This window comes from Urocampus carinirostris, chromosome 2 (genome assembly GCF_059441175.1).
Source record: "Urocampus carinirostris isolate Australia breed hairy pipefish chromosome 2, RoL_Ucar_1.0, whole genome shotgun sequence".
NCBI lineage: Eukaryota > Metazoa > Chordata > Actinopteri > Syngnathiformes > Syngnathidae > Urocampus > Urocampus carinirostris.
This window is the reverse complement of record NC_142350.1, coordinates 61,215,901-61,230,975: the sequence shown is the minus strand read 5'-3', so window position 1 is coordinate 61,230,975 and position 15,075 is coordinate 61,215,901. Positions and strand designations below refer to the sequence as shown.

The following is a 15,075-nucleotide window of genomic DNA, read 5'->3' as shown; positions in this document are numbered from 1 at the left end:
GAAGAAAGATTCAAAATAAGCTAACAAAATTGATGACGCTACAAAACGTAAACGTAAATTAAAAGCATCGTGGAAAGAGGAGTTCACGTGGCTTGTAGCAGACGACGCAACGCAAACATTGCATGAATGAAGATGAGTAAGAGCAGGTACATATTGATGGCTGATGGGAAAACAGTGATGTCATATACATGCAATGAATGTTATAAGTCGATTTATAATAAACTTAATTTCAAAGTGTTGTTCTGTTATATATTGTGATTATCAATCCTTAATACTTTGCAACAATGGTTTTTTTTTTGCGATTTGTTGTCTTATTGTGTTTCAAGTTGTGAAAAATGGGGCAGGCAAACTCTGTGGCTGGGCAGGCAACTTTTCAGAAATGTCTGCCCTGGTGTCCTGTAACTTTTTTTCATGAGTTTCAGACACTGATTTGCCCATTTTTTATTTGATTCTAATACAGTCAAGTCAAGTCATGTTGATTTTTATAGAACTTAATCACTAAGAGTCTCAAAGGGCTGCACAGACCACAGATTATTGCAAACCACAGACTATTATGACACCATCCCCTGATCTAAAACCTACATGAGGGCAAGGAAAAACTCAAAGACCTAGACATGAGGAAAATGAAGAAACCTTGAGAAGGGACTACACATGAGGTAATCCCTCTCCAAGGATGACCAAGCTGTCATAACCTGTAAATTTTGAGATCCGAGACACCTCACTATGACTGTATTCTTAAATCGGAAAGTTAAATCATATTTCCCTGTGAAAGAAACTTTGATTCTCCCTAAATGCACCAAAACAAGGGTATTATTTGGCATGGATCGAGGGGACATGTCCCCACCACTATCGAGCAATCATTGTTTTGTCTCCACCAATATTGCGTGATCACTTAAAACATATGATATATCCCCACCAATGGTAAGACCAAACAGATGCCCTGCAACAAAAATATAATTTCAAGTGTTTCTAAGTAAAATATGGCTCTCATTTACTGTACAAATACATCTTACATGTTTTATTTTTAAATCAAATATTTAAATGGTCTGTACCTAAATTCCTTCTTGTCTACATGACCAGGCCACAAGTGCAATAATAAAATGCTTCATTCATCTCTGTAATTTTACTTCAAGCGTAGCAATATTTACAAAACTTACACTTTGATGTCATGGAATAATTCCACTTTTAATAAAAAATGAGTCTGAAAATGAAATACGAAGGATTAAAAAGAGACAGTGTTTTTAATATTAATGCATATTAACATTGATCTATACAAGTTTTTAGAATCAGACCATAGTGCTTGTGCTAAAGTATGTTTTTTGTAGGTGGTGGCATCTGGAATTGTTGGCATTATTTCATGGAGGAAACCTCTCACTCTGGTGGTAAGTACCGGTATATTTTGACTTCATAACAAATAATCAGTTTGATGTAATTGCTTAAGTTGGGATTTGAACCCAAAACCCCTAAAATGTCAGGACCAGAACGGAGACAGGACCCTATTGCATTGCATTTCTCACAACTTTTATTGGAAGAAAGGGAAAGGGTTACGCCTAAGATCAAGTGATCGCTGGACGCAGGAAGCAGGTCGCTCTGAACGCAGAAGTGGTTATTCCGTGGCGAGCGATCCCGATGTCGGGAACGGAAAAACGGGTCAGTAGCCAGGACAGGAGAGCGAAATCGTGGTCGGAAGCGAGTCGTATGCCAGGAAAGGAGAGGAGACGTGGTAGCGGACAAAAAGAGGTCGAAATCCGGGATGGGAGAGTAGACGTGGTCAGGATCAAAAACGGGTCAAAGCCGGGGGACAGACAGGAGCAAAAAATGGGACAGGTGGGAGTCAGGATCGAAAAAGGCTTGCCTAGTGTTCACTGAGGTTCGCAGTTTGACTGACAAAAGGGGACAGACAGGACTGGGTTCAAATACTGATCGGGAGCCAATCAGAAACCGTGGCAGTTGGCGCCAAAGGAGCGGGCAAAGGTGATTCACATCAGTAATCATGACATAAAATGTGGAGCTGACGCCTTAACACTTTCACTCTTTTGCAGACATATAAAACTCCACAGTTCGGATTAGAAAGTATTTACAGAATTTAAAAAAAACCTTGAAAATAGAAACCACACAGGGTAAATTGCTCTGCTGCTAAACAGGAGTAGGAAGACCTAGCTTGGTGGCTAACAACAGAACAACTTTAAACTCTAAAAACATAATAATTGTGGGGATTTATGATAGCTTATGCTAGTGTAGCTCGCATCTAAACACATTAACTTAACACTCTGCCACAGTAGTTGTAGACAATTTAGAGTAAATTGCTTTAAATTATATGTATTTAATTTAGAATCCAATTCGGTGGTAACCTAATCGGCCAGCAGGTAGGGCTCACGGTTTCCCACCCAAATGAGTTTGACATGATAGCCTCATATCGTCTCCAGCATTATTCTTGAAGAAAGCAACATACTTAACATATTCTAATTTTAAATTTAAATGATCGATTTTTCATTTCATTGATATGAGTGATGATTGATCAGTCCAGAAGGAAAATAGCAGAGACTCACAAATAAATAATTCATCTATTTACAAGACAAAGGAGAATTGAATCACACAAAATCATAAAAAGACATTGTTGACACAAGCCCTCACAGTCTGAGAAAACAGGAACGGGTAAAGAAATTCGGTAAAAATACTAAAATCATTGATCTATAAACAGTGTTAAAACACTCACCTTATTTAAATAATCAGGATTTTGTTTCATAGCATGTTCAAAATAAAATATTCTTTGACCCTGCACCAAAAGTGTTTGTTGTGAAATATCTATTGCCCACCTTTGGGTCAGACAAAGCAGCACGAGAGGGGGTTGGTTGCATGACAGGAACGGGAAAAAAACCCTTCTTCAGAAAAGTCTCTCCATCCATTTCCGTCCTCATCCTCCAGCCAAGGGATAGTGACAATGAGAACCATGGTTTCCAGCTGGGGACACGAGGCAGTGGTTTTCGGCCTTCTTGGTTGCCATTGTCCTCAGGCGTCCCAGCCAAGGTCTTACTACTTAGCAAGTTGTTTTCCCAGTTCCACAATCTGACCTTCTTGTTTCACAATGTTTACCTAGCTGGAAGTTCTATTGCTAGCTTAGCTCCCATGTAAAAAAAAAAAGTTAACACTAATTATAGAAAATTCAACAAAACAAACAGCACGAGATAAATTTTTTTGCCTTTTCCAGTGTTCTCGTTTGCCCGCGTCCCTGCTTCCTAGACGCATCATTTTTGCTGGGGACGCATAGTTGTTGTTGTTGTTTTGGTCTCGCGGTTCGAGATTTCGTCTAAGCCGGCTTGAAAAAACTGCGGAGAAATTCTTCGGAAGATCGCGGGGGCAGGAAAACACGTGTGTTGAAGGGAACGATTCGACGAAAGAAAATAAACAAAAGGATACTACTAGCAAGAAAAGGACTTTTCTGCCAAAATTGACTAAATTATATTCCTGGTGACGCTATGAGGAGGATGATAATGTCATGGAACAGAACAAGGACTCGGATCCAATAGCGTCAGTTAAAGGATTTATTGTGACAAGATTCGGTGGAGCAGGCTTGGGACGTCGAGCCTTGGCAGTGGAAAGCCTCTTGGGACGATATGGCAACTCCGTGGTGAAAACGCGTGGCGAAACGTAGCAGGTAAGTCGGTGGCCGGGACGGAAGAGTAGATCGAAAACTTTTAACAGACAAGGGTCAGGCAACGAGAATCAGACTTGGAATATACATGGGCTTGTGGTACCTTGAATGTTGGAGGTTCACTCAGGAAATGAGGAAGACACTCGAACGTCCATCTCTGGACGCTGACCGCTTATGTAGTAGACTTCCACCAATCAAGAGATCGCGTTCCAGCACACCAGCTGATTACCTCAGGTGACTCCGGTTAGGTAATCACGACAGAACCCCCCCTCAAGGGACGGCTCCAGAAGTCCCCCAGGGAAAAATAAAAATAAATCCAAACACGTCACATGGCAACACCGGTAATCCAAGGGAAAAAAAATCACAGGCCAGTTACAAATAATTCCCCAAAACCCAAAATACATCACCAATAATCCAAAAATCGAGGGCCCAGAGGTCGTCCGATGAACCCTCAGAATTCTTCCGAGTGGATAGAGGCCCCTTCGTCCGCATCTGAAGGGGTGGTAGCGGGTGGGTCTGCCGGTGGAAGAGCAGCAGCGTCGGACCTCCGACGACGACCACGGCGTGGTGCTGGTTGGTCAGGATGCAGTTGATGGAATTCTGCCACAAGAGATCGGTCCAGGATCTGCCTGCTGGGAATCCATGATCTCTCCTCCGGACCATATCCCTCCCAATCGACCAAGTACTGGAAGCCCCGACCCCTGCGTCGGGAGCGGAGCAGGCGGCGCACTGTATAGATAGGCTCCCCGTCCAAGGAGCGTGGAGCTGGGGGAGGAGGTGGAATGGGTGCCAACGGACTCTGGCTGACGGGCTTGATTCGGGAAACATGAAACGTGGGGTGCACTCTCATAGATCTTGGTAGACGGAGACGGACTGCTGAGGAGTTGATAATTTTTACTATAGGAAACGGGCCAAGATACCGAGGAGCCAGTTTCCTCGACTCAACCTTCAGTGGAAGATCAGCTGATGCGAGCCACACCTTCTGGCCCACCTGGTACTTCGGAGCAGGACTCCTCCGTCGGTTAGCCCCAACGGCATGAGTCTTGCTTGCCCGAAGGAGTGTGGCCCGAGCACGAGCCCAAGTTCGCCGACAGCGACGTGCATTCGCCGTAGCTGACGGGCAGTTTACTTCCTCTTCTTGACTAGGGAACATAGGGGGTTGGTACCCATACACACACTGGAAGGGGGACATTCCAGTGGATGAGCTAACCAAGGAATTGTGAGCATATTCCACCCATGCCAATTGCCGAGCCCAGGACAACGGTTCACTAGAGACCATGCAGCGAAGTGCCGTTTCCAAATCTTGGTTCACTCGTTCAGACTGACCATTGGATTGAGGGTGGAACCCTGATGAGAGGCTGACAGAGGCACCCAACAGACGACAGAACTCCTTCCAAAACGCGGATGAGAACTGGGGACCACGGTCAGAAACAATGTCCAGAGGGATGCCATGGAGGCGGAACACATGCTGCTGGACTATCAATGCAGTTTCCTTGGCGGAGGGGAGCTTCGGTAGTGCCACGAAATGGACCATCTTACTGAACCGGTCCACGATAGTTAGTACAGTCGTCATCCCCTCGGATACTGGCAACCCCGTCACAAAGTCCAAGGAGATGTGGGACCATGGGCGGCGGGGAACCGGAAGTGGATGTAACAGACCGGCCGGACGTTGGTGGGATGTTTTGTTCTGGGCGCACACTTGACAGGCGGAGACGTATTCCCTAACGTCCTTGGCCATGGTAGGCCACCAGAAGCGTCGGGGCAAGAAACTGTGAGTCCGAGCCGACCCCGGATGGCAAGAAAAGTGAGAATTGTGCCCCCATTGGAGGACCTCGGACCGTAAGGGTTCGGAGACGAATAGTCGACCCTCGGGACAGGAGCTGGGACCCGCCTGATCGGGTATCGCCTCTCTGACTCGGGACTCGATATCCCAGGAGACTGCTGCCACCATACAGGAAGCTGGAAGGACCGTTGCGGGACCCTGAGGTGTGTCATTGGAACTCTGGAATTGTCGGGACAGCGCGTCGGGTTTCACATTCCGAGATCCGGGTCTGTAGGACAGAGTGAAGTTAAAGCGGGTGAAAAACAGGGCCCAACGTGACTGGCGAGGATTGAGCCGCTTGGCCGATCTAATATATTCTAAGTTCTTGTGGTCAGTCCAAACTATGAACGGCACCGTTACCCCCTCCAACCAATGCCGCCATTCCTCCAGGGCTAGCTTGACGGCCAACAACTCACGATCCCCCACGTCGTAGTTGCGTTCGGCCGGGGACAACCGCCGGGAAAAGAAGGCGCACGGGTGCATTTTCTGGTCCTTGTCCGACCGCTGGGACAGGACAGCACCCACTCCCACATCTGAGGCGTCCACCTCCACTACCAGTTGGCGTGCAGGGTCCGGTACCTGGAGTATGGGGGCCGTAGAGAAATGGGTTTTTAGACGGTTGAAAGCTGCATTAGCCTCGGAAGACCACCGAAATGGCTCTCTAGGACTGGTAAGAAGCGTGAGGGGAGCTGCCACCGAACTGTAGTTCCTGATGAACCTCCGGTAGAAATTGGCAAAACCAAGGAATTGTTGGAGTTTTTTCCGAGACTCAGGGACAGGCCAAGAGGTGACTGCTGATACCTTGGCAGGATCCATCTGAAGGGTCCCCTCCGCCACGATGTAGCCCAGGAACGAGACTGTCTTGGCGTGAAACTCGCACTTCTCTGCCTTAACAAATAAAGAGTTCTCTAGGAGACGACGGAGAACCAGCTGGACATGTTTTCGGTGTTCATCGAGGGACTTTGAGAAAATCAAGATATCGTCCAGATACACAAAAACAAAACGATTAAGCACATCTCGTAAAATGTCATTTACCAAAGATTGGAAAACAGCTGGAGCATTGGTTAATCCGAACGGCATTACCAGATACTCGTAGTGACCGTTGGGTGTGTTGAATGCCGTCTTCCATTCATCACCCTCCCGGATTCGGACTAAGTGGTAGGCGTTGCGCAGATCAAGTTTAGTGAAGACCGTGGCCCCCTGTAGAAGCTCAAATGCAGAGGCAAGCAGAGGCAAGGGATAGCGATTTTTAACCGTGATTTCATTAAGGCCCCGATAATCTATACAGGGCCGGAGTGACCCGTCCTTTTTTCCCACAAAGAAGAACCCCGCCCCAGCAGGAGAAGAGGAGGGTCGAATGATACCAGCCGCCAAGGCATCGGAAATGTACTCCTCCATGGCCTTCCTCTCGGGAATGGACAAGGAGTAGAGGCGGCCCCGAGGAGGAGCAGACCCCGGCAGGAGATCAATTGCGCAGTCATAAGGTCTATGAGGGGGCAAGGAAGAGGCCTTAGCTTTACTGAAGACCTCCCGTAGGTGGTGGTAACAGGCTGGGACCTTGGACAGATTGGGTGGAGCCCTCGTGGAAACAGGATGATTTGGGTAAGGAGCGGCTTGCAGACAGGTTTGGTGACAGTCCATGCCCCATTCAAGTATCGACCCAGTGCGCCAGTCGAAATGGGGGTTGTGTTGCACCAACCAAGGATGACCCAGGACAAGGGGTTGGTTAGGGGAGTGAAGTAAGTGAAATCGGATCTTCTCTCTGTGATTTCCAGACAACTGTAGTTCAATGGGTTCCGTTATTTGAGATACGGTGCCTAATAGGTGGCCATCCAAAGCCCGAGCTGATACCGGGTTAGGAAGGGTTTCAACAGGTATCCCCATCTTGTGTGCGAGTGACAAATCCAGGATATTTGTTTCGGCGCCAGAATCGATGAGGGCATGGAAGGGTTGAGATGTACCGGAAATAATGAGATTTGCCCGGAGAACAGGTCTATCAGTCTTGGGGGACGATAATAAAGCTGAGCTCAATCGGATGTCCCCTATATCCGACGAGCGTTTGCTTTTAACGGGCAATTGACCACCCTATGTCCCTGGCCGCCGCAGTAATAACATAGCCGTTCGGTACGCCTTCGCTGGCGTTCTTCGACGGAGAGAAAGGTGCGGTCCACCTCCATCATCTCATGAGGTGCGGTAGAATTGGTTGGGGGGTTCGGTATCTTACTAATGTCTTGACTTTGCCGGGTGATGGGTTGTCTGGGATCTTCTCTCTCTCTGCGTCTTGCCTGAACCCTACGGTCGATCCGGGCGGTCAGTTCGATAGCATTGTCCAGAGTTACCGGAGGAGCGTGGGAAACCAATTCGTCTTTGATATAACCGGACAAGCTATGGAGGTAGGCGTCGACCAGCGCCTCTTCGTTCCAGTGACTCTGGGCTGCTAGTGTGCGAAAGTCAATGGCATAGTCGGCAATGGAGCGTCTCCCCTGGCGAATGTTCAAGATTGAACGAGCAGCATCGACTGATGAGGCTCCAGAATCAAAAACTTTAATCATTTCCTGGCTAAGCAAATTAAAAGAGGTGCATGCTGTCGCCCCTCGTTCGTATTCTGCCGTTCCCCAAAGGCGGGCTCTGCCAGTCAGATGATTTATCACAAAAGCCACCTTCGCCTTTTCGTTCACAAAGGCTCGCGGTTGTAGATCAAAAATTAGTCGGCAATTTATAAGAAAGGGGCGGATCTGGGCGGGCTCTCCACTGAATCTCTCTGGCGAACCTACTCGTGGTTCAACACTGCCGACCTGATCAGAAAGGGGCGGAACTGGATCTCGTGCTCGTGTTGCCGGGGAAGCTTCGCACTGTTCAAAAAAATCTTGGTGACGTTGTACTTGCCGGACTAGTGTGGATACGTCGTGGACGATTTGTTGTATTGCGCCTTCGGTGTGTTGTAGGCGCTGTAGCGCGGATTCCTGTTCGGCATTTCCGCACCTCTCAGAGGTGGGACGAACTGTCGCTGGATCCATGCTTTGGTTCGAGTGTTCTGTCATGGAACAGAACAAGGACTCGGATCCAATAGCGTCAGTTAAAGGATTTATTGTGACAAGATTCGGTGGAGCAGGCTTGGGACGTCGAGCCTTGGCAGTGGAAAGCCTCTTGGGACGATATGGCAACTCCGTGGTGAAAACGCGTGGCGAAACGTAGCAGGTAAGTCGGTGGCCGGGACGGAAGAGTAGATCGAAAACTTTTAACAGACAAGGGTCAGGCAACGAGAATCAGACTTGGAATATACATGGGCTTGTGGTACCTTGAATGTTGGAGGTTCACTCAGGAAATGAGGAAGACACTCGAACGTCCATCTCTGGACGCTGACCGCTTATGTAGTAGACTTCCACCAATCAAGAGATCGCGTTCCAGCACACCAGCTGATTACCTCAGGTGACTCCGGTTAGGTAATCACGACAGATAATGGATTGGACCTTGAGAAGGCATTACAACTTATGGCAGGACAGCAAAGCACAAAGAATATATGAACTGCAAAATCAGAAGTGATAACTTGCTTTGTATTACCAATTAACTGTGATGATTAAAACTGAATGAAAATATAGATTAATATAATTATTTCAGGAATAATATTTTGTATAATGTACAATATTGTTGTGAACTGAAAAATCTTGAAGTGATAACTGATTTGTATTACCAATAAACTGTGTTGATTAAAACTGAATAAATATATGTATTTATATTATATATTTGTCGCCGATTTACAATTTCAACCCCGATAACACTAAATTTTGGGGGCCCATAGATCTCTGTTGGGACCCAGAGATTTTTGAGCATGCGAGTCCCCGGGACCCATCACTTTTCACAGGTAAAATAAACACTGCTTTTCAGCCATTAGAATACAGTAGCAATTATTTTTCCTATTATAGCAAGTTGTTTTCCCAGGGCTACAATTTGACCTTCTCCTCTCCAGCATATAGCATGTCCCAAGCTTCCTGAAACAATACAGAAACATGCATTCAGTGTCCGGACGTGTGATTTTGAGTGTGAAAGGTTGTTGTCAAATTAGCCATGCAGTTAGCTGGGGAAAACCAGGGATGTATACCGGCACAAGCCCAACGATAGCTAGGGCTGGGAACGTCCCTAATGAGCAACTACTATAGAAAATGGATGGAAGTTTTACGACATGGCCACATAAACTGTAGATACAAGAGACGGGGGGATGTGGTTTGATGTGAAAGCCAAATAACCAACAAGGCACTTAGTCTTTCCAAAAAAATACCATGCGACTGTACTTTTTCCTTATAGACACCATAAACAGCAATTGAACGTGACAGTCCGCATGAGGGGTCTTGTATTATTAATCCATCTGGCAACCCCCTCACAGATGGATCCTCTTGTAGCTGTGAATTATTGATACATTGCTGTAAAATATGGCTTACATATTTGCAGAAGTTACTCCAGGCTCCCAATGTCTGAGTCCTGCAAGGTTATTGTGTCAGTTTGCTTCAAAATGTAGTACTTACAGTATATAGCACAACGCTTGAGTCACAGTTTGGACAAACGCATTTCATTTAGTGTTGTAAGGAGAGATGTTCGATACCAATTTTATTCAGACGGATACCGATATCAAAAACTTGAGGAGCCATCCGTACTGATATCAAATACCGATACACTTAGTCCATTAAAACACGCTTCCCACGTAAAAAAACAACACGTATGTTTTAAAAAATCAGTTTATATCCTAACAAAATATTTTCTTTATTAGGGCAGCACGGCGGCTGAGTGGTTTGAGTGTCCACGGCACAGTTCTGATATCATGATATCGAACCTTCTTGTGTGGAGTTTGCATGTTCTCCCCTTGCTTGCGTGGGTTTACTCCGTCCGGTCCGAATTGTCCCTAGGTGTGAATGAGCGAGTGAGTTGCCTGTGTGCCCTGGGACTGGCTGGCAACCAATTCAGGATGTCCCCTGCCCACTGCCCAAGGATAGCTGAGATGGGCTCTAGCACCCCTGTGACCCTATTAAGGATAAGCGGTGCAGATAATGCATAGAATAGATTTCTTCATTTAATGGCAATTCAATATTCCTTCAACTTAAGGTTTGTGATTGCTCCATGGCTACTTGAGGGCAATCAATACTGGTATCAGCTACCATCGCAAGTACTTATATCTCCATGGAATGCTGGTATCAGAACCGATTCCTGTTATCAGTACTCGCCTAAGCCTAGTTCTAAAATTTGACTGTATTGGACCCTTTTCATTCGTGAGAGGTCTGATTTATGAAAACCTGTTACCTAAATTAGACGACTGCCGTAAAGAAAAAGACAGAGCTAGATGTCCCTGTGTACTTCCTTTATTTAAGACCAACTAATAATACTCAACACCACGATGTTTTACTACAAACTCAACGACCTTGTACACACGACCGCTTATGTCCATAAATAAGATAATTAAGAGAAGTCACCACAGCGGGTAGTGGGTAGCGCGTCCACGGCAAAGTTCTGAGGTCATGGGATCAAATCCTCCTGTGTGGAGTTTGCATGTTCTCCCTGTGTTTGCGTGGTGTTCCTCCCAAATTCCAAAATCATGCATTAATTGGCCGGTCCAAGTTATCCCTGGGTGTGAATGAGCGAGGGAGGTATCTGTCCCTATGTGCCCTGCAACTGGCTGGCAACCACTTCAGGGTGTCCCCTGCCCAATGCCCGAAGATAGCTGGTATGGGCTCCGGCACCCCAGCGACCCTACTGAGGATAAGCGGTGCAGATAATGAACAGGTGGAATGGAAGTCACAGTGGCACAACAAAGAATAGAAGCACTACTGTGTGGCATGCTGGCATATTACAGACAAATGTTAGAATTATAATTAGGGTTGTCTTTATTGTCATTGATAACTATATGGAGAATATTGTGAGATTTTGATATGGCACTTCAGGATGAACATGTAATAAAAGAGAAAAATACGATCAAAAGAAAGTCGGGATAAATCTGCAAAAATATTCAAGTGAAAGTGCTTGGAGACTGTTCCAGGAGTCTGCAGCATTTCCCTCTCTACTTTTTTAAACAATCTTAGAGCTCGGAAATTGCTGCTTTGCAGGATTTTGCGTAAAACATTTCTAGTAGTGATTTATAGTGGCAAAAGTGCCATGCTGTTTGTGGATGAGGTTTAAAGAAACCTCAGAAACACAAAAGGTGGCCATAAATCTAACTGACGGCACTTTTAAGAAGCAGATCAGAATTGCTAGGGTAAGTATTGCGATGGACTAAAGCCCATATGTCAAAGTCAAGAGCCGTGGGCTACATCAAGACCCTGAGAGAGTTTTCTTCTGCCCTTGAGATGATTTTTGATTCATTTTGTTGTCATGAACCGGAACAGTATCAGGACCCAAAAGCGTGACGTTTCGCACAAAAGCCTTTCATTTTACGGGAAATGGGGAGTCATGCACGATAGGCAGCAGTCCGGCGTGGAATGATAGGAAGCTAGAGGCCGACGAGATCGATACCAATTGCCCGAGCAGATAACGGACTGATGGGGTCGATACCGGACAGGACGGGACAGACAGGATTTACATCAAAACAGGATACCGAAATTAAACAGGACAAACTAGACGGCAACGAAACTAGAAACCAATAGTAAACAACGGGACGGACTGGATTGATGTCAAAACAGGATATCGAAATCAAACAGGACAAACTAGACAGGAACGAAACTGGAAACCGATATTAAACAGGACAAAATAAACAGGAACAATACCGGACAGGAAATACCAACAGGAAACAGGACCGAGTCAAAACCCACGTCTTGCGGGGCAACACATTACACAAATTTGCCCTCTCAGATCCTGCTCTTAGCAATAATCGATTCACATTAATGGATCGCGGCCACAACAGCGCACTTCATTTTAGGCGGGCCAGAACGAAACGCATCCTGATAAAAGTGCGCTCTTCTGGTCGCTACTTGCAAAAAAAGATGTTCAGGTATAATGGACTGCAGTTCCCTTTTAAGAAGACCGGACAGTTGAAAGCCGCGAGGCACGACAAAAATGTAGCACTTCTTTGTTTCATGTTTGTGAATTTTGGCTGAAGCTACTGAAGTGAAGCCTTTTGGATTTCATTGTAAATTCAGCTAATCGAGCATTGAAGGAAATATTACTAGAAGTCATTTTTGATGGTCATATTTTTAAGTCAACATATTATACTATCTCTGGTGTAGACTGTCCTTCCTTCAATATGTTTGAGAGGTTGATTATTTTTCTTGACATTAAGAGAAAGATTTAATTCCCCACTATGTTCCGGTCAGGAGCCTTCGCTCTGAAAATGCTGGTGTCTACTAGTGATCCAAGAGCCAAGAAGAAATGCGCAGGTCCGAAAGCGTTCTCCCTTCGGGACCCGGTGCTGTGGAATGCCCTGCCTCTTGAGATTCAATCTGCAACCTCAATTGAACTGTTTAAATCTAGGCTTAATACTCACTTCTATTTCTATAGTTTCTGAACGACCTATATTTCATGTTGACAATATCTGTGTATTGCAATATCCATTGCTGCCTGGTCATCCTGGAAGGGGTATGATCTCATGTGCGGTCCCTTCTCAAGGTTTCTTCATTTTCTGTCAGGAAACGGACCGGGAAGCAGGAAGTCGGAACTCATTTGCGTAGCCGATCTTTCACTTTAATTGAGAAATAAAAGTTGTCCAACACACAAACGGACCAAAAACAAAACAGGTTCAAAGGTAATCAAAATTACAAACTAGGCATTACACAGATCAAACAGGCATGAACATGTTTTTCCCAAGGTTAAGCAATGGTCTGGCAACGGGCAGTCCCAAAAGGAGCATTTAAGTACTCCACAAACAATCAGTTCAATGCGTCTCAGCCGGTGTCAAGGGGCGGGGCTAGCTGGATGCCATGACAAGCGTGCAGGACATGACATTTTCTCATGCTAAAATTCGAGTTTTTCCTTGCCTTCATGTAGGTTTTAGATCAGGGAATGGTGTAATAATAGTCAGTGGTTTTGTAATAGTCTCTGCAGCCCTTTGAGACACCTTGTGATTAAGGGCGTCACAAAACATGACTTGACTTGACTTGATTTGGGTTGCAGTTCTTCATTAGGGTGTGATGGTGGTTCCTCAAGTCTGACCAAATGAAAAGAACTCCACTACAAAATATGCGTCATTTTAGAAATTGTAAACATTCGTTCATCCCAACTTTCAGCTTGTAGCTTAATTTTTTTTATTTGGTCCTTGCCTCCGTTTGACGTTGACATCCCTGAATTAAAGAATCGTCATCCCTCCACAGGTTTCACTTTTCATGTTGCTGTCTGCGGTGTGCGTGATCCTCAGTCTTGCTGGCTCCATGCTCTCCTGTCAGAACGCACAGATGGTCAAATCCATGCTCACCTGCCAGGTACAAAGAAACGCCTCATGCTCGAAATGTCCTTCGAAACAGATGCATAATGGAGAATACATTAGGATTGTGGTCAGGTAGTTTATCTGCAGTGTCTGACTTCAAACTCTTTTGTTTGCGTAGGTGGAGAACGGCCGCTGTGTGTGTTGCACGCCCACGGAATCTTGCTCCAGCAAAGAAGACGGAACCCTCGTCCTCAACCTGAATTCGGACTGCCATTCGGTCAGACATCAACTGAAGGTGGGCAGGCTGCTTCTATCTCGCTCGTGCTTATTTAACTGAAGATGCTTGATGTTGTTCCGCAGGACTTGCTGTTTAGTGCGTGCGGTCTCAGCATTCTGTCTACTATCATTTGCACGCTGTCCACGGTCACCTGCAGCATCCATATTTTCTCCCTGGACCTTGTGCACCTGGTGAGCGCACACTCATTGTTTAAAGCACCCTTTTGTTTGAATAAAATAAACATGTGAAAATTTTACTCAACTCCCAATTGCTTTGATCTGGTGTACTGGTATGTAGACCAGTGTTTTTAACCAATGTGCCACGAGACCTTGTCTATTGCGCCACAGGAAATTGAGAAAAATTTCCCTGCAAAGAAAAACTGCCATTGTTCAGTATCCTCGCTGTCTTCCATTGATCAACGTAGTAATTTTAACGTCCATCACTATAAGTACGTTGCAGCAGTAGACACATTTTATATACTAATTATCTGACCAAGAGGTAGCACAGTATAATTTATCGTGTTTAATGAAGCTGTTAAGGATTCTATTGCAAAAAAATACTCAGGTAAATCAAATACAGTAACAATCAAGTGCTAATTTGAATGATCAAGATTTAGATTGTAGTAAAACAATTTTGTTCCACCAACAGACAACCTTTGCTCATTTTAAGTACTTTTTGTTTAAGTTTTTTTCTTAAAACAATATAAAATATTATATTATATATATTATATATATTCCACAGCCATTCCTGACTCTTTTTGGGAGATTGATTTAGAGGAGGGGATTCCCAGCCCCCTCGCTCAACCCAATTGAGGTGTTGGGAGTCATTAGGTGACCAAACCCCCCAATTCCAACCCCTAATGCTGAACGCCAAGCAGGAGGGCAACGGTACCAATGTTTAAGTCTTAGGTATGACTCGGCCGAGGCTTGAACCACAACCTCCCAGTCTCGGGCGGGCGCCATACCCCCAAGGCCACCGAGCTGGTT

At 45.5% G+C, this 15,075-nt stretch overlaps 1 protein-coding gene across 3 annotated transcripts in view; it reads left to right on the top strand.

Annotated features, from left to right (window-relative positions):
* The window catches only part of entrep3 (endosomal transmembrane epsin interactor 3), a 47,705-nt gene that overhangs the window by 4,485 nt on the left and 28,145 nt on the right, over positions 1–15,075 (top strand). For all 3 annotated transcript variants that reach the window (XM_088327414.1, XM_088327413.1, XM_088327412.1), the window contains exons 2-5: positions 1,326–1,382; positions 13,760–13,867; positions 13,991–14,107; positions 14,173–14,280. In XM_088327414.1, the coding sequence (XP_088183540.1) occupies positions 1,326–1,382; positions 13,760–13,867; positions 13,991–14,107; positions 14,173–14,280 (390 nt within the window). The remainder of the gene's footprint in view (positions 1–1,325; positions 1,383–13,759; positions 13,868–13,990; positions 14,108–14,172; positions 14,281–15,075) is intronic.